The 19369-nt window shown below is 30.8% G+C and overlaps 2 protein-coding genes across 7 annotated transcripts in view; one reads left to right on the top strand and one right to left on the bottom strand.

Moving 5' to 3' along the window:
* Positions 1-4768, top strand: part of Cad88C (cadherin 88C) — a 298274-nt gene extending 293506 nt beyond the window's left edge. For all 5 annotated transcript variants that reach the window (XM_035354905.2, XM_035354902.2, XM_085821698.1 and 2 more), the window contains 2 exons: positions 1957-2019; positions 2583-4768. In XM_035354905.2, the coding sequence (XP_035210796.1) occupies positions 1957-2019; positions 2583-3012 (493 nt within the window). In that variant the 3' untranslated portion in view covers positions 3013-4768. The remainder of the gene's footprint in view (positions 1-1956; positions 2020-2582) is intronic.
* Positions 4769-7756: 2988 nt separating this feature from the next.
* LOC118185100 (protein charybde-like) lies at positions 7757-19332 on the bottom strand. Of its 2 annotated transcripts, none has more exons than XM_035354898.2 (3): positions 18959-19332; positions 11962-12191; positions 7757-10983 (listed from the first exon to the last, which is right to left on the bottom strand). In XM_035354898.2, the coding sequence occupies exons 1-3, from the start codon at positions 19158-19160 to the stop codon at positions 10753-10755; spliced, it is 663 nt and encodes a 220-aa protein (XP_035210789.1). In that variant the 5' UTR covers positions 19161-19332; the 3' UTR covers positions 7757-10752. The 2 variants fall into 2 exon arrangements, with proteins under 2 accessions (XP_035210789.1, XP_035210790.1); XM_035354899.2 differs by lacking the exon at positions 18959-19332 and adding an exon at positions 13053-13190.
* Between the last annotated feature and the right edge of the window lie 37 nt (positions 19333-19369).

Raw genomic sequence — 19369 nt, 5'->3', positions numbered from 1 at the left:
GAACATTCATACCTAAAACTTGGCATGGATGAAAATATTTAATGCAATTCATGGTTTAGCTCACCCTGGAATCCGAAATACTGTAAAAGAGATTACTAAAAGATTCATTTGGACGGATATAAAAAAAGATCTTAAACAGTGGGCCCAAACTTGTATCGATTGTCAGAAAAATAAAGTAACTCAACATACAAAATCAGAATATTCTCAGTATCGAGCACCAGACAAAAGATTTAGTGTCGTGCACATTGATTTAATTGGGCCTTATTCACCTTCTAATTGTTTGACTTATTGATCGGTTTACCTCTTGGATGGAAGTGGTACCGTTATCAAATATCACAGCAGAAAATATAGCAAGAGCTTTTTATGAACATTGGATAACACAATTTGGTGTACCTTCTTGTGTTATTACTGACAGAGGAACTCCATTCATTTCAGAACTGTTTCGAAATTTGGCTTCGCTATGTGGAGTAAAAGTAAACCATACAACTTCTTACCATCCTCAGAGTAATGGGAAAATTGAGCGTCTACACCGTACTTTAAAAACAGCTATTAGACGTCGTAACTCTCTTCATTGGACAGAAACATTACCAACAGTTCTTATGGGTTTGCGAGCTGCTCTACATGAGGACTGTAAGCATACAATAGCTGAAATGGTTTATGGCAAAACCATTATTGGTGAATTCTTTGAAGAATCAAACATGCCAATATCTAATGATAATTTTGTAAGTAATCTTCGAAATCAGATGGCCCTCTTGAAGCCCTTTCAATCCAAATCTGAATGTAAACAAAAGATTTTCATCCCAAAAGATTTGTACACATGCTCGCATGTGTTTCTGCGGGTTGACAGAGTAAAAAAACCTTTGAAGCCCCCATATGAAGGACCATTTTTGGTACTGCAAAGAACCCCGAAATATTTTCTTCTATCAATTAAAAATAAACAAGTTAGTATCTCTGTGGATAGGTTAAAACCAGCTTATGTGTTACAACCTAATGAACTTTTGTCTCCAACTTCAAAAAGTGATCATACATCTGTGCCAAGTAAGCAAACATCAGTGCCAAGTCAGCAACTAGAACAACCTAAAAAAAAATTAACATGCTGTGGAAGACAAGTAAAACTTCCAGTTCGTTTCAATGACGTTATTGACTCTTCTTGAACTTATAACTCTTTCATATTAATTTAAAACTTAATTATGTTTTTCTTTGTGTACATAATTTCACTTTATATATTTGTATCAGTGTTATTTGTAAAGATATTTGTATCTTCTCTCCCACCATGTTTTCAGAGTAACGTAACTTTGTTACTGGTAGGCGAGTGATGTAGGCAACAATTATTATTGGTCATAATAACTACAACTGCTTCTACTAGATAATAAAGTACTACTTTCACTTCACCTATAGTTTCAGTTTAGTTTTCATGCATGAAAGTGTTGTCATGCATGAAATCAGTAAGGAGTTAGTGAGGGCTACAAAAGAATAATAAAAATGTTATATATGGAAAAAAATTTATTCTTGCTTTTGCTTTTTGCCTTTTAAATTATTATAAAAGAACTTAGCAAGCAACTACATTCTCACTGACAGCCACATCAGGACAATATACAGTATTGGCTTCTACTTCAGAATTATATAGCACTTCTTATCCTTTTCAGCATTGCACAGATGCAAGGAAGAATGCAAATTTTCCAACACTTTTTAAAATCTTTTTGTTATTATTATTATTATTATTATTATTATGTATCTGTTAACATTCTGATGCACTTAAATTTTTGTTTTGTTTGTCATCTTCTTTCAGATCACTAACAGCATTTACTCTATTAATCAAATAATTTTGAAAGAAATCAAAATTATTTGTTTTAAATACATATTGTGATATGGAACAAAATTAAAAGCATTTTCTAAGATGTTTATAACTTTTCAAATTATGATGAATAAAAATTATTTTGCTTTCTCTTCTTCCAGATCTAACCCAATTTGGATGCATTCATACGATAATGAATGGTATAAAGAAGATGAACAAATAAGGTAAGAAACATTTTTATTGTTCAGTATTTATTAATAAAATCTTCATTTTGCTCTAGGTGACAGCACATCTTTAATTCACATGAAACAAATAGCCAATTTTTAAAAAGGACTTTAAAAAAATTAATATATATATATATATATATTAATTTTTATGTGTGTGTATATTATTATTATATGTGTATTTTATGTGTGTGTATATTATTTATGTACATTATTATGTGTGTGTGTGTAATGATTGTTATAGCAATCCATATTTCTATATCATTACATATATATATAATGCTTACAGGTATTCACCTCTTTAGGAAATTTACTGAAATTGTTCTGTCATAAAATCAAACTAAAAATCAATGTTTTATATTCTTCACAAATTATCTTATTTATAATAAATTTAAACAAAAACAGCAATCCATCTGGTTAGTGAAAAGTATTTTTTTTTTTTTTTTTTTTTTTTTTTTTTTTTTTTTTTCTTGTTTTTTCAAAGTTTGAAATTTTCATAAATTGACAGAAATATGAAAAAGTTTTTTTTTAATGTACTGAAACCTTTTTCTTCCTTTTAACAGCCACAACTCTGGGGACAACAATTCTTTGGATGAAAATGCAATTTCTGAAGTTAGTGCCCCAAATGAACATTCAAAGACTGGTACTGGAATCTGCAACCAACAGACACTTCGTAATAATTCGGATAATAACTACTCTCAACCAGTGAAAAATGGAATTCGGGGTCCTGCCCCAAGACACCCAAATTATGGTGGTAAAAATATACCACCTGCCAAGTTAATCGCACCACTAAACCACAATAATAAACCGATTAAAAATGGCAGCCATATCATAGACTCGGATGATACAAGCTCTGGCTTACTTTCTCATGACTCTATAGATACAAAACGCCAGAATGATTTAAATAAATGTAATGCAGTTTACAGTTATGAACAGATTCCAAAGTTAATCACCCCACCACATATAACGAACTTGGAAACATCAGAACTGTGAAAAAGCATCATAACTATGTGTTTTTGTAAACTGCATATCATTCGTATCTGGAATATGTGAAGTATAAACAGAGAATAATATGGCTGTTCATGAAAATGGAATCTGTATTGAAGGATTAATTTCCATGGCAATTCAGATATACATTTTCACTGCATACTTATCATATTCATCAAGTGTAAAATCATGAATTATGTTTAATAATTTCCTTTTTTTAATTAAATCAATCAAATTGTGGTAAAACACAGTTTCACTTGGGAGACTGCTGAAAAATGATTACTATTGTGTGCATTTTCGATATGAGTGCATCTGAACTTAGGTAAGAATAGCATGGTTAACTGTTCAGAGCTATACAATTTCAGAATTTTTTTATCTTTTTAACTATATATTTAGCTTGAACATTTTAAGAAATATTTTTAATTGTTGATTATTTTTTTTACTCTTAAGAGAAGGAGAAGAGGGAATAATTTTTCAAGAGAAGTGATTTTATTCAGGTAAAATAAAAAATGACAGTCAAAACTGTGTACCTGAAATTTCAAAAACACTTTTAAAATTTCAAAAATATTTCAAAGCACACTGTATTCTAAAAATCTCAGCAATTTTAATATAAAGAAATCAATTTTCTACTTAAAAAGTGAGAAATTATTAAATATTTAATTTACACATTGTAAAATATATTTTGTCCTTTAATTTGAATATTTCCATCATACTTTTACAACAAATTGTAATTTTTGTATAAAATAAGAAATTTGTCTTTTTATGTACATTAATTTTAAAATTAACAAGTGTCATTAATATTTCTAATAAAAATAGCTTAAAATTTAAGATGAGCTCATTAGATGAATTTAAGATGAGCTAATTATGTATACCCTATAAAATTGTACATATATATTTAAAAATTGGATTTTCTATTAATTTTTATAATTAGCTTTCATGGTACTAAAAAAGGATCTGCTGATACAGTGGTATAATTTTATATTGGGAGGAAAACTAAATAAAAAGAAAGGAAGTACTTATTTATTTACTTCCTTCGTTGTATATTTCTGTACTTAATGGTTCTTCGTCTTCATTATTTTTTTTTTTTTTTTTTTTTTTTTTTCTTAAATCTCCAAAGTAGATCATTCAATGCTTATGTTCCATATAATAGCCATGAATATTTAAAGAAACATATTTATAGTAATTCATTTTGTTTGTATAATAAATACATGTTAAACATCACAGTATTGCTTTAACTGCATGAAAAATTTGTTGTATGAAGGTGACTTATTAAAAAAAAAAAAAGCATTCATTTTTGCCATTTTTTTAGTTAAATATTAGAAAGGATAGTAAAGGCAAGCAATAACTATTTGTGGTTTTTTGATAATAGTTGCTTTCAGTTGGCTGATGCATGTATATTACTTCATGTCCTGTAAAGAAAAACTGTAGTAAGATTCAATACTACTTGCATCAAATTCAGTTTTGTTTAAGAACAAAAATATCCAAATTTCTTCTATTCACCTTACAATTCTGCTTCTTTAATTCTGTTCTCGTGCCTTCTATTCAACTCATTTATTAGTAAATTGAATTACAAAAAGGTTAAAATTTATGATTAAGAAGCTTTTTACATAATGGTTGGGAATTTATAGCTGCAAATTTTTTATAGGCAGAGTTCTATTTTCTTACTTTATACACTTATGGCTCTGGGAGCTGATTTTGTATGTATATGTACTGCATAATCATTTGTAATATTGTTTTTCAATAAAACACAGTTTTCATTATATATGTAGTGTTTAAATTATTTTTAAGTGTGAAATATTTTCAACTGCAGTCTACTTTATCTAAAAATCTGTTCATACCTAATTTATACAATTGTAATCCATAACAATGTTTTGCTATCTCATATTTTTAAAAAAATGGTTTGACGAATACTTATTGGCAGCCGATTTCAAAATTAATACTTGGCATGCTTAATACAAACGAATTCAGATTCCCAAATAACCAAGAACTCAGTTAAATCAAATTTTGATTTGTTAAAGATAAAAACTGTAGTTTTCTATATTGCAGCAGATGCCTAGTTAATCAAGATACTACTATAATTAATCCAGCAGCAATTAGAAACCCAATAAATAGGAATAATCCATATTAAAAAAAAAATCAAAAGCTTTCAGATTTTATACCATGACCAAAAGGGCTTTTTTTTAAGTTTTGTTTGTTAAATATCACGTTCTTCGCACTTAAACTACATAAAATTCAACTGCAATATCACAAAATATTTAAAAACAGCATATTTTTAGAATTTGATACAATCTTGCGTGCTGGAGATTTGATGGCTCTAGATACCGTTGTTTTTTCACAATGCGAGAAACATTCATGTAGATTCTTCAATTCCTTTAAATATAATGCAGGGCTCTAATATTTGGTGATAGTGAATTAAGGCAAAAGTGAAAGGAGTGAAAGTGAAGCAAAATGCCATTGACTAATACCTTTGAGTTATAATAATTTACACCTGGAGAAATTTATTTTGGAAAACTAAATTAACATTCAAAACAGAAAAAACCGGTATTTAATTTACTGTTATATTTCAATGGGAAACAGAAGACTCACACTTATTTTTAATGAATGACTTTATGTTCATATTTTCCAAATTATAATTAAATTAGATAATTGTGGATAAAAACAAATTCTATATACTGTGACATTACTGATAATATGCCCTTCATTTTCTTTTCCTATCATAAAAATCTTTGTTTATTCTAATTATTTATGATATTTTTTCATCAAAGCTCTTTAAACTTGTAATGGTTTCCTGATTCGCCTTTTCTGACCTATTGTTTCATCCGCAGCTACAGGAGGTTACTTCATTTCTTGAAATAGCTGTCTAAATGCAAAGAGCAGTTTTAAGCTTAATATTCTAACATGGTTAATAGTTTTAGACAACTAAGTAGTTAATTGATTTTGTTTGTGCTAAAGAAGTTTTTAAGCATACGGTATTTAATAGATATCTGTACTACCTGCCATTCAGTAATGTCTGTTTTTAAAAAATCCAAAAGGAATCAGTAATAAATACATTCTCCATTATTGCAATTCCACACTACTTACTCGCAGTATCTTTTTGCATTAAACTTTGGTTATATGATCCAATAATTATTCACACAATACCAGGATCCTAGGAAATTCAGAAATGCTGGTTCTTAAATTAAAATTTATATACAGTCAAAAGTCGTTAATTCGGACACCCATAATTCGGAATAATCTATAATCCGGACCTCAAAACTAAAAATTTCTGCGCATGCGCCGCGTTGACACATGCGCATAGGCGTTTACGCGTGCGCGTAAGACCTTTTACGACTGCGCATATGAGTGTGCGCAAGTGCAGAATACGTTTTCGCGTGCGCATTTTATGTATAATGGACGTATAAGCTAAAATTATCTATTTCAGTTAATGTTGATGATTGCGTTGTTCCTTAATTTTCGAATTGGATCCGGCTTATTATTTTTTGCAGACTGTAAGAGCAATTTTATAAAAGTAAGCTTAAACTTTCGATTATATCAAATAGAATTTCCGATATATATTTGTTAATATGTAAAGGATCTAAAGCGAAAGTATGTTTTGAAATCCGAAATCTGTTTATCAATTTCACGCTGCTCGGCGGGGGGAACGCCGCGGCGGGCGCGTAATGAATTGGAAGTTGATCTGTCAGCAGTATCCTTATCTTCAGCGCAGATGTTTTTATTTTATTTGGCTTATAATTCCTTACCAAATGTAGTATTTCATCTCGATATGCTCCATCTTTGATATGATTTAAAACAAGTTCCTCGTCATTATAATTCGCTTCCGATAGCGAAGAAAGTAACAGAGGTTATTGAAAACGAAAAAATTTCGATTGACAAATTAGTCGGTGTTCTCGACACAGCAATAATAGGACTTGAACAGCGGGACTTTGTAACTGAACAAGAAATTATGTCTGTTTAATAGAATTAAAGAGAAAGTATTATCACATGAAACGAAACAAAACTTAAATAACTTACATTAAAAGAAATGTTTAATAAAGTAAACAAATAAATATTTTCTTTTTGCAAATTTTGATACCCTTTAGATCATAATTGTTCTTTATTTCATAAATTACGGTTTCATATTTTTAATTTTAGAATTTCTGCATGTCATCTTAAGAGATTTAAACTGATGATCTATAATCCAGAAAAATCGATAATCCGGAATCGCCGAAGTCCCGACGAGTCCGGATTAACGACTTTTGACTGTAGTTTTAAATTGAATTTCAATCCTGACATTTCATATTTCTTTCTATAAATCATATTTGTAAATAATTGTTATTGTTCCAATAGTTTGAAGAGTACTTTTTGATATCTAATAGATAAGATTAAGATGATAAAAGTAGTAATTTCTAAACATTCAAGGGTCTATACTTAACACAAAACACATGGTCTATTTCTGTAAAAAAAAAAATACGCAAATTTGAAAAAAATTTTCCAATTTCCAAAAACCGATTTGCATTAGTCTCAAAGCAAAAGCAGCTTTTTTTTTTTTTTTTTTTTTCAAATCCATTATCATACATGCATTTAAATCTGAAATAAAAGTATTAAAATATTGCATATAATTTACTTAGATTTCAAGCAATTTTATTCAGACATTGAATGGTAAAATTTCAGATCACTTTTTCTGAAATTTACCATGTCAGTTTAACTCTGTTTTCAAATATATCAATGCTATCGATTAAGTAACAATAAATGCAAATAAAACACACACAAATTCGAAATAATTTTTTTATTTATTTTTCTTATAAAATATAAAACACACATACAAAAAGTTGTTCATCCACATCTTGTTCACATACAAGCACAAATTTCCAAGCATTTTTAGCCAACAGAACAAAAAATACAATGATGTATTTTCCTGAACACCTCATGAATACACATGCAACACTCAGAGCTTTGGTTTCAAAAATTGGATTATAACGACTAAACCTACTAAACAGTATAATACCTGAAAAAATCTACACAAGTACACAACCTCTTTTCTTGTCTAAACTAGTTGATTATAGTAGTACATAAAACTGAAAGAACTTAGGAATGATTAAAACAAATGTTATGAATTTTCGCTGGGAAGTAAGAATAATAATTATAGAGCAGAAACATTTGACTTATTTTCCTTTAAAAAGCATAAACTGAAAAGCAAAATCTAAGGAAAATTTTACAGCAGTGTATAAAAAGAGATCATGTTGACTAGTACAATTTTAGATGTGACGGAAGTTAGCATAAATAAGCCAAGAAATGCCTCCCCCTCCAGTTCACCTCAAAACATTTTAGAGCATTTACAAAACATGCTTCTTCATTTGACTACATGACACAATGAGCAAGATCACAGAATGTTTTTTAGAATGCCACTCATGGGATTTTATTCGTAAAATATTTAATATAAGAATATGTTAAATGGTCTGAAAAGCAAAATGATTTACTGTACTGGCCTTAATAAGCATGAAATATATTAATAAAAAAATTTAGTTTAAGTTAAATGTTCTTTTATAATATTTCTGGTATCGGAAAAACTCAATGTAAGATTACAAAAGCTATAAAAATATTTAATGAAATTAAACTTGAATGGATTAACCAAATACTGCAAAGTAATTCGCATATCGCTGAATTCTCTCCAAAAAAAGAACAAGATTCTAAAAAAACATTTTCAACAAATATTTTTATAAGCCAATCTCAAAAACGGTATGTATGGGCCAATATGTTAATACAGTATTGTTTTTATTATTTGAGTTAATGCATTAAATTCAAAACACTAAATATCAAACTTGGAAAACACTTAGAAAAATTACAAACATGTGTTCTCTAATCTAGGTGAAGCTGACACAAAAGGTGGAAGCAAGATGGCTTCAAAAGTGCAACTGCTGTAAATTCAGTGTTCCAAATAGATTTTTATTGAACATATAGAATTCATTTTTCTAAGGAAATAACTAAATAAAATTTTCAAATATTGAAATTTGAATCAATTTTTGTAAATGTTTTTATCAAAACTTTATAAGTTATTAAATTTTAAAAACAAAACAGCGTAAACTTATTTTATGCAATAACAAATTTTAACCTAGAAAATTTTCCAGTGGAACACTGCATTCAAGTCTGCAAACAACAGAGGCAGGGCTTTTTCATACAGTGCATAAAGAGCATTAAAAATTATATAGACATTAAAAATAGCTAAAAAATTCCATGCATACATACTTAAGATTTCCACCACATAATTCTCAGTTCACTCACTTTACACTCAACAATGAAAATACTCAATTGAACTTCCAATGATAAAATTTTATCACATTGTGTTTAAAAAGGATTCACAGATTATTTTTAATCACTTTTTGTTTGAAACATTTCTAGTGAGCATACTTCTATAGAACTGATTAGAAGGAATCACAAAATCATCTGGAAGCATTATTGCATAGTATTTTCATACATAAATTTAGCCAGTATTTATGATCCATGCAAATAAATTTTTTTTCAATAATTTTATCAGTTTTTTATATACAAATAAAGAAGAATTATATTTTATATTCTAGAAGAGTATCAAGTTCAAATATGCATACTAAAGCTACATTTTTGAAAGTATTTATTCCAATTCACAATTTCAGCAATGATAATAGAAAATGCAAATTTTATACATAATGCCAAGGGGGAAAACTATTCTTTTTTCTAGTTAAAAAAATATACAATTAAGACAATGCATTGTTCTTCCTTAAGTTCCATTTACACAAATATTTGAGTATTTAATAGATGCATGGATTTTAATTAAAAGGCACAACACTTCCACATGCTGAGAATTAATAAACCGGGAAAGCTTAAATTGTGCGTTAACAAGTATCACTTGTGGCTTTAAAAAAAAAAACGAATCCACTTCGTTACTTTTTATAGTTGAAAAGGAAAAAAACAATTGATTAAGGCTTTTAAACATTTGTGTGATGGCACATAAAAAAAACCACAAGAAAAACAGATTTTCCTTAACCATGCGAAGTCATGCCACTTGCTATGCAATCACTGCATAGGTCATCTTATCATCAAGCCTCGTAATTTAGTAATTTACAGCAGTGGAAAAGTTGGCATAAAGGTAAAATATTATTTCAAGTGTCCTATGAACAAAGAAAGAAGTTTGTACCTATCACAGACAGTTACTAAATATGTAGATGTACAGTGGTGCCATCCAGCAGCAGCCACAGGTACTAAGCATCAATGATTAGCAGCAAATTCCTCGCACCGGTTAACGCACCCCATGACCTTGGAATACATACTGAATTATAATAATTAGGAACAGTGCCATTTTTAATGAAAACATCTTATAATTCAGCAAAATTTTATCACCTGCCTCGAGAAACTAAATATTATCTAAGTATTTATGCAAATACACTATTAAATTTCCATTTAGATTAATAACTGAATTTTTTAAAAAAGAATGCTTAAGTCCCATTTGCTATCCATAGTTTAGGTGAAATAATGCTGCAGGTTTAAATCATATGCAAGATATCTATTGAAAGGCATAATGAAATCATCAACGTTCAAACAGATTAATTTATTCACATGCAATCTAGATAATTACCTACTTCATGAATGGTGCAAGTTAGACTAACATTTTCCCAATAAAAGTAGGGAGGCTCACTGAAAGTTGAGGGGTGCGTAGACCAAAACAATCACGAGATGCTGCCATAAAAAGACATTAACTACAAACTCAAAAGAGAAAGAAAAATGTCCAACAAGCATTCACTGACTGGAGGACCGGTAAAGCTTCTTTTTGTCCAAGAGGAAATGACTGCTGATGACAAGACTGGAACGCTTGCCCAAGCTCTGAAGAAGTTTTTCGGGAATGAGATGCCTAAGACTCCACCAGCTACTGTTATCTTGAAAGAGCGTAAGGTGGATTTCAAAAGTTGCCACTGTGTTTGGGTCCCATTTCACTACCCCTACTCTTCTCCGTTCCAGTTTTTTAACATCCTGTAATAAAAAAAAAATTGATAAGCACATATTATACTCTACAAGCTCTACATTAAACAAGCTACTTTAGTCTAATTTTTCCTTTATTCCACCAGATAAATGTTTATTGCCAAATATCATAGCCATCAATATAACTTAACTTTTAGATTAACTCTTTAAAACATATAAATAAACTGTATATTTTTCAATATGATTTCTGCAAGGGATTTAAAAACAATATATCTTATATAGTGGCAAATTCCCCACATGATTTTTTTTATAAGGTCAGTCCACCAAAATTATGGATAAACAAAAACTCTCACATGAAATAACTGGCCAGTATAGTGGAGTTAACAGAAAATTCTAAATAAATTACAATAGAAGAGACAGCTTGCAGGATATTGAGTAAAGTAATATGAAAAATAAATAAGGGCAAGAACTGCAAAAGAGTAACAATTCTTCATGTTCAATATTCTAAAAACGACGAAACTATGCAACAACATGTTTCAAGTGTCTGAAAAGTTAAACTTTTAAACACCCACAAATATTACTGTATGTATTTATAATACACAAGAATTTTGTTCCAGATTTTGCCACTATCATTTTTACAAAACGCTGCTTTAAATACTTTTTTCCTTGATGATGAAAAAGATGGCAGTTTCACCATAATGCAAAAATTGCATATTTCTTATTTCAAATATACCAAACTACTAAAAGCTCAAAATTTCGGCTTCAATTACTTTTATTCTGAAGAAAATTACTTTTAACTTGCTACTTTTAATTGCCCCAAAAATATTCCTAATAAATTATAATTATGAAATTATATTAAATTATTACTATAAATAATAATTATGAAATTAATAAAGTGATGACTTCACCAAAAGGCAAACAATTCCACTGGCGAATTTTATTAAATGCTTTTTATCCCAACTATACAAATAACTAACCCCAAATCCATATATATACAAAACTTAAAAATATTAACAAAAATTTGCTTACTTGAAGATGAATATATATTAGACAACCCCTTAGGCCACATGGTTCATACTCTGAAGCTGTCACCACTTGGTCAGCAATCCTCCAAATCAGGTCATGTGGCAAAAGTACTTCCCCGCACTGCAGGTGAAGCAGTTTGGCCTCACGAAGGGCTTGTTCCAGCCGTTCCACCAAAGCTTGGCAAGCCATCAGCCTTTCAGATGGCTCATCTTCATCAGAAAAGTATAGAACACCTAAATCATAACAAATAATGAATAAGTAAAACATTCAAGCTATAATTTTACACTTAAATTTTCATCCATATAAAAAATAACATCCACCATTCTATTTAGCTGTGATTTAAGCAGTAGGTTTATTTTCAAGTCTCTAAATTCCATTATAATGAAAAATGTCCAGCTAATATTACAATCTCATTGAGAAACTTTTATTCAACTGTCTAGCATTTATCTTCAAAATAATGCCAATGATCTAATAAGAAAAATGCTGAAATGATAATATGAACTACATAGAAGGGTAATTTACTTAAAATGTGTGCTATTAAACACAGCCACTATGAAATACTTAAAAGATAAATCTAATGCAAATGTGACTAGAAAGTAATTAAACCATATTTTCTAAATATCAATTGGACAAATATTTTCTACAAACATAGTACAAAGCACAAAGTTATAATCTCTCATTAGACTTTATAATCAAATACTAAAAAGTGCCACTCAATGAGATTTAAAATCAATTTTCTGAAAATTAACCAGTCAAATTTTAATGAATACAACAACACTGTAAAGTACCTATTTCTATACAAGTATGAGCTCATAATACCACTTACGCAGTGGCGTAGCTAGGGTGGGCCAAAGGGGGACATCTGTCCCCGGGCGCAGCATCCAGGGGGCGCCAAATTGATGGTACGAAATTCTAGAAGGAAATGTTTTCCATTCGTGGCACACAGAGAGGGGCGCAAAATCCTCAGTAGTCCCCGGGCGCTGAAAACCCTAGCTACGCCTCTGTACTTACGCTTTCAATTAATTAAAATAGATTCACAGATATTTTTTCCAATTGCACTGCAAAAACTCGGTGCGCTGACTGACATACAGAACCTCGTAGCAACAACCTCCAAAGAATATTTTTCCGATTGCATAAAAGTTTCTTCCAAATGATAACAGATCTTGTTGACAACTTCATTAGGCAAGTGCGTGTGGTAAGAGGTTGAAACCGCTTTTAGCCAGATCGGGGAGGAAGCGAAATCTTCAACAGCCTTGAAACAGAACCATGGGCGGAAGGCCAAATAAAAAACAGTGAGGACTGCTTCTATTAATACAATCCAGCTTCAATATATGTGGATGGGTGTTTTTTTTATCGTGTTTTGATTTCGAACATCCAATCCCCTCCAGCAACAGGCATGTGACAAAAGACACACGAAAAAAACACTTCGTGAGCCACTTCATTTGACTTAGAAGAAATTCATCAGATTTTTGTCGGGGGGGGGGTCATATCTTCTTCCCTCCCTCCCTAACAGGCATCTTGAAATTATCAGATAAAAATACACTCGGATAACACGATTAATGCAGAGTATTTTTTTTTTTCAGATAAAACTTGGTATTTTGGACCATTTATTTTATGAATTTTCGAAATTTAGAAAATAAAATTTTGTTACAAAATTAAAAGAAAAAAGGGTGTAGAAGCGTTAACTATTCTTCTAATATCTTCTAAAGAATGACATACTGTGATTTAAGTTTAAAATTCAAAAGAACGGAATTATAAAGGTAAATTTCAAATGAGATACTTTTACTTTCAAGAAAATATTTCTTTTTACAAATATCCAAAACTACGACTATTTTCGACAGTCGTTGATTACAAACACGTAATCCTTAGCTAGCACTAAAATTTCTTTAAAAAAAGGCTGGTTAAAAACACTGGTTGATTTTATTTGATTATTTTATCGCGAAACTCGATGACATTAACTGTTAACTGCATAAATGACTTGCTAAAGCGCTAATTAAAGACGAAATAAAATTGTTTCCAGCAAACATGGCTGAAAACGTTACGCTGCCTATTTTAAAAAGAAAAGAATACAAAAAAATAGGCCGAGAAGCAATACAAAACTCGCCTCTGAAAGTCCGCTGAAAAGAGACATTAAAACTACTACTTTACAATAGAAACAAAAACTTTGGGTGTACCATATGCAACAGCAAAATTGAAAGCCAAAGCAAGGAGGCACGAATTGGGTTGTACAATCCGCCGAATAATCGCTTTAAAATTGCGCATTTCCAGAATGAGATTGACAAGGTTCTCAACTCATTTCAAACCCACCTTTGTTTCTTTCTTAACGCGACCTCGCAGGCCACGGTGTTGAATCAGTTGAAATGAACCTTCATTCTGCTGGAAATGCGAAAACTTCCAAAAACCATTTTACGTTGATTTTGTATTTTTCGACAGACCGGGTTACAGAACATTACAGATGCGTTCCATGTTCTCCTCAAGGCTGGCTGCACGTATTTTTCATGTCTCCTTTATAGGCAATTAATTAAAAGTTGGCAACACTGAGAAGAGTACTTGAAATGTTTCAATGTAATCGGTTAGTAACTTCAAATTAGAATTAGCTAGCCAAAGGGATACACGTTTTCATATTCAGATTTTTTAAGGGCGGCTTAATTGCTTCGGCAAAGAAGACACAACGTTATATCAGTGATGTGACTATGATTACGGTAAAGCCTTGAGGGCTATGTGCCTATGAGGAGGGATGCCTTCACCGAGGACTTTCTAAAGGAATCTGGCTCGTATTCACAACATGGGGAAAACCACGAAAACGCACATGCAGCCAGCCCGTTAGCGGGATTCGAACCTCGGACCGAACTACCAGTGTTCAGCGACTTCTCGCCGCTGATGGGCCTTAGATTTATCTGATTGTCTTCAATGCAGTGCATACAACCAGCCAGTTTACCGGGGTCGAATCTGGGATGATGAAAGAATTGGGACGTTAATGGCCTTAATACACTCAAGAATAGGAAAAACATTTTTCTAGTAAGCTGATTTACATTCGTATGCTAAGCATGACAAAACCATACAATATTTCCTTTATTAGCTTGGTATCAAATTGGTTGCCATCAAATTGCTACCAGTTTGATACTAATTAGCGCTGTTTCGTGGTTTTAATCACTTGACCTGGGTCCGAAAATTGAAAATAACCTTGTTGAAGACTTACGTCAAAATATACTAAACGTATTACTAAAATATAATCAAAAGATTTTACTAAGTATTGAAAAGTATATTAATTTGCAATATCGCGAAAATTTTGCCATAACTGGGTTCAATAGATTAACAAAATTAGTTTATTGAAGGTTTTAAAATACATAAATCTGTTCATTGAAATGATTAATCATTTTCATTTAAAATATGGTAAATACATACATTGATATTGGAATATACAAAATATTGCCTAAGTATAAAAAATAATAATAAATAAATTAAAAAACAAAATTGCGTTGGTCCTTGAAAGACATACAATATACCAGAAGGAACACTTAAAATTCTGCAGTTTCCTTCTTTCAAAAACTAGACTTTTATCCCCTTAAATTATTTTACTCACTTACCGGTCAACATTTATTTTACTTATGAATCAAAGTGATACTAACTGCAACAAAAATTCATTTCGAAATTAAGTTAAAAAATTAATCTTCTAAATAGCGAAGAGTAATTTCATCTACACGATTTTTTTTTTTTTTTTTTTTTTTTTTTTTAATGCTCAACGCAAGCAATGTGAATGCGAAAACAGGATTATATTGCATGCATAAAGTTGTGAAATCAATTAGACATCGGGTTTTTATCTCCAAGATTTGGCAACCAAGTTTTTATCGTTCGTTAATAAGAACGTCAGATTTTGATACTTCAAGCCAAAAAAAAAACTTGTTTTATCAAGATTATTGTTACAATCATCGCTTTTGTAACGATTCCCAGTGAAGATAATGCAAACAGATGTGAATATTTTAAATTATCAAACTTCAACCTTTGGAATCGGAAAATTTCAAAGCATTTAAAATGACAAAGCAAATTCTTGAAATTCATTCACTTTCCATCTGAAATCAACGCCAAACGGAAGATTATTTAGCTAACGCTGAACTCAAATTGGCGTGCTTTTCTTGCTTGAATTATTATTTAAATAAATTCACTTTACTCGTTTTTAGGTTAACGAACTTCTACATCGAGGTTTTAATAGAAGGATACAATGAAGCTCATTAATACATTTTTTTTCTCGATTAAAACTCGGTGTAATTAATTAAAAATTATTGCGTTGTCGCCAAGAAAACTACCCAACAGTTTTGCAAAGCAAATGTTTTTTATGAGAAAATTTCGTGCAAACCTGTTTACTACAAATAAGAACAGAAATCTTGATATTTTAGGAAAACGGGTGACTGATCAAATCAATGACGTAAATGGTCGGATTTCATTTTTTTTAAAAACCACATTCTTTGAAGTTTATGATTTCATTCCCGATTTTCATGCAGCACATAACTTTTCTTAATTGGAAATATTAGAAGAAAATCGGGTATTAGATTTGAAATCTATTTCTGCCACGCGATGTCGAATATAACCACGGGATTTTAAAGGGAGCAAACTATTGACACAGGTGGTTTGGTGGTTACTGAACGGCAAGTCGTAATAAATGTTAGAAGCGCAGGCAAACTGTAAAATTCACAGCTCTTGCTCATAAACGCTAACAGCAGTATTTTACTGTAATACTATAATCTGACTATCAAGGGCATAATAATAATTAAGCGACGTAATGGTGTTAAAAAAAATAAATCGGCAGATGTTCATTTACTTCAGTACCAGTGCAATCCCAAACATGCTTTTGTATTTTCTACCGCAAATTAAGCAATTACCAACACTTACGCATCTCTTGAACAGCAATGATACGCAGTTCAGACACGACTGATAAAAAGTGGCTAACGATATCCAATTCCGATGTGGTGCAAAATATCACCTAAATCAAAGGCAATCCTGTTGGTTCTGATTATAATCACTGGCTTCGCTTATGATACATAAATCCCACTTGCAGTGGCCTTTTACGTACAATTGATGACGATAATAAATTCTTTTCAACTCGACTTTGCAGATACTTATTTTTCTATGCCATTCCCAACACTTACCATTTTATTTAAAACGGAGCAACCTAACAAATTTCATGGTTTGACTTTGCCAAAATGGAATAATTTACAATTTTTAATCATTCTTGCATTCAGAAACACAATTTCATAATTTTTGTTATATACAGCTTTCAGAAATAAACTGCTCGAGTTCAAATTTTTGTATCTTCCTTTAAAAAACATTTCCTCAATCCAAATAGCACAGCAACAATGACTACACGCGCTGATTAGAAGGGGGGGGAGGAGTTACGAAAACCACTTTCAAAAGAAACTGTGAATCGATTCTGCTTAAAAATTGATATGAGGTTTAATACAAATTATAAAATATTTTTTTAATCGGGTAAGTATTTATGCGCGTATTTATGAAAGCTAAAAAATTTTCACTTATTTTACACTAATAAAAAAAACTCTTACTTTCCTACAATCGGATATTTGGAATTTATTAACTTAAACCCTCGTCGACGAGAATGAAATAAAAAATCACAAACATTAAAACAAGAAAAAAGGTTAATCTGTAATTGCATTATTAATTCGCAATAGCGACAACAGCATTTCAAATACATGAACCGCCCAAAAAAAAAGTAAGAAATGGTTAAAATAATTAGCTTTGTTAAACTAATTCTCTGTTTAAACCATGACAATTAATTATATCTATTAACGTCGCCGGCAAACAAAGTCGCACCTAGGTTACTGATAGATTCTTCAAAATTGATTTCATAGGATGGCTTCACTTCGGCGAAAAAAGGCTGACAGCTGAAGCCGGCATCTAACATATTCTCAAAATATGCTCATTAACTGCGATTAATATACTTTCTGCACACGCCAAATTCTCTCCAAACCGATGATTTCGCATTTCGTAGTTTAATCAATAAGCCGCTCAATAATTTTACGTGGAAATGCAGGGGGGGAGGAGTGTGTTAACATTCAAGGAAAGTGGACAAGGTATTTATAAAAGTTCAATATTAAAATGCTCAAATAAGAAAAAAATTAGATAAAACAGAACAGATTTCATTTATTTATTTCGTTAACTCTTGTAACTACGCAAAACGCTTTTAAAAGAAGTACTGGAAATTCAATTGATAGCGGCATTAACCGGTACCAGAAACAATACTTGAAATAATACAAATAATTCGAAATTTTAAACAAAACTAAGGATATAAATTTTCGTTAAAATTCACTCAAAATATGAAAAACTTGCGATCGGACATGTGGCATCATAAAGTCACTTTTATAGAGATCTAAAGGAACTCCAAATATCTTTAAGTTATTTTATAACAATTCTAAATTAATTAAAACACCATGTATCGCAGTTTATTAGCACCGCGACCTAAACTTGGTTAACTTCATAATATAAGATGCATATTAAAATCAATCTTTATTTCCGAAAATTACACGAATATTTCAAACTGCTACTAGCTTTTAGCACTAATAAAGATCAGCAAGCAAATTTCTTTTCAGTATTCTGACAAATTCGGCAATTTTAGTCTGCTCAAAAATCATTCCTCCACTTCGGAGAATTATACTAACAAATAATACTTCTAATTTCAAGATATTACAATTTATTATACTAACAAAAAATACTTCTAATTTCAAGATATTACAATTTAACTTTGAAATTAATAAAGAGATTAAAAGGTTAATAATAACTGAAGCCAGATCGTTGTCTAAATAGAATATTAAGTTTGCATAATTTAACATGAATGTTATCAAAGAAAAACTTTAAAATAAAAGCTTCCATGACAAACTGCGATTGCTTAATTAAATTAATTAAAATTACAATATTTAATGCTAAACAAGATTACAATTCCACACAATTCAGTACAGATAAACGGAGCATCTTAGCTCAACTATCCACTTACTGTTCATGTTGTTTTTTAAAGCGTCGATTGACTCGTTTTCTAAAGCACTGTGTGGTCTCCTCCAGACCATCGGTGGGTTGGTTACACTGGAAACTTTCATAAGTTGACTTTCGCTTAACTGCTGACAAATAATATCTCCGAACTTGTCGAAAACACGGGTGAGAGGTAGAGAAGATTTAGTTAAATCAATATTCCAACTCATAACTTTAAAAAAGTTGGCATTCAGTTGAGAGAATGGTTCATTCAAAACATTGCGGCTCTGAATCGAAGTAAGAGAAACACCGGCTAATTAGGTAATGGAACCTAAGCACGATTTTCTTCTTCGACAGCTCACAACGACGAACACCGACCGAATGACAGCTGAGTATTGAGGTTTGCAGAATTAAAGCCCTTCACGTTACCCAGAAGATT

Source organism: Stegodyphus dumicola, chromosome 8, assembly GCF_044657685.1.
Source record: "Stegodyphus dumicola isolate Sdum_Otavi_A_Nest chromosome 8, ASM4465768v1".
Taxonomy (NCBI): domain Eukaryota; kingdom Metazoa; phylum Arthropoda; class Arachnida; order Araneae; family Eresidae; genus Stegodyphus; species Stegodyphus dumicola.
Note: the sequence above shows the minus strand (reverse complement) of the source record. Positions and strands in the feature narration are given on the sequence as shown.

Bases quoted from the DNA above. Each gene is read 5' to 3' on its own strand.
- LOC118185100 (XM_035354898.2), bottom strand. From the start codon at position 19,160: ATGAGTTGGAATATTGATTTAACTAAATCTTCTCTACCTCTCACCCGT. The intron at 12,192-18,958 runs GTAAGTGGATAG...GTTATGATTTAG, and splicing joins TTTAAAAAACAACATGAACA to GTGTTCTATACTTTTCTGAT. The intron at 10,984-11,961 runs GTAAGCAAATTT...TTTTTATTACAG, and splicing joins TAATATATATTCATCTTCAA to GATGTTAAAAAACTGGAACG.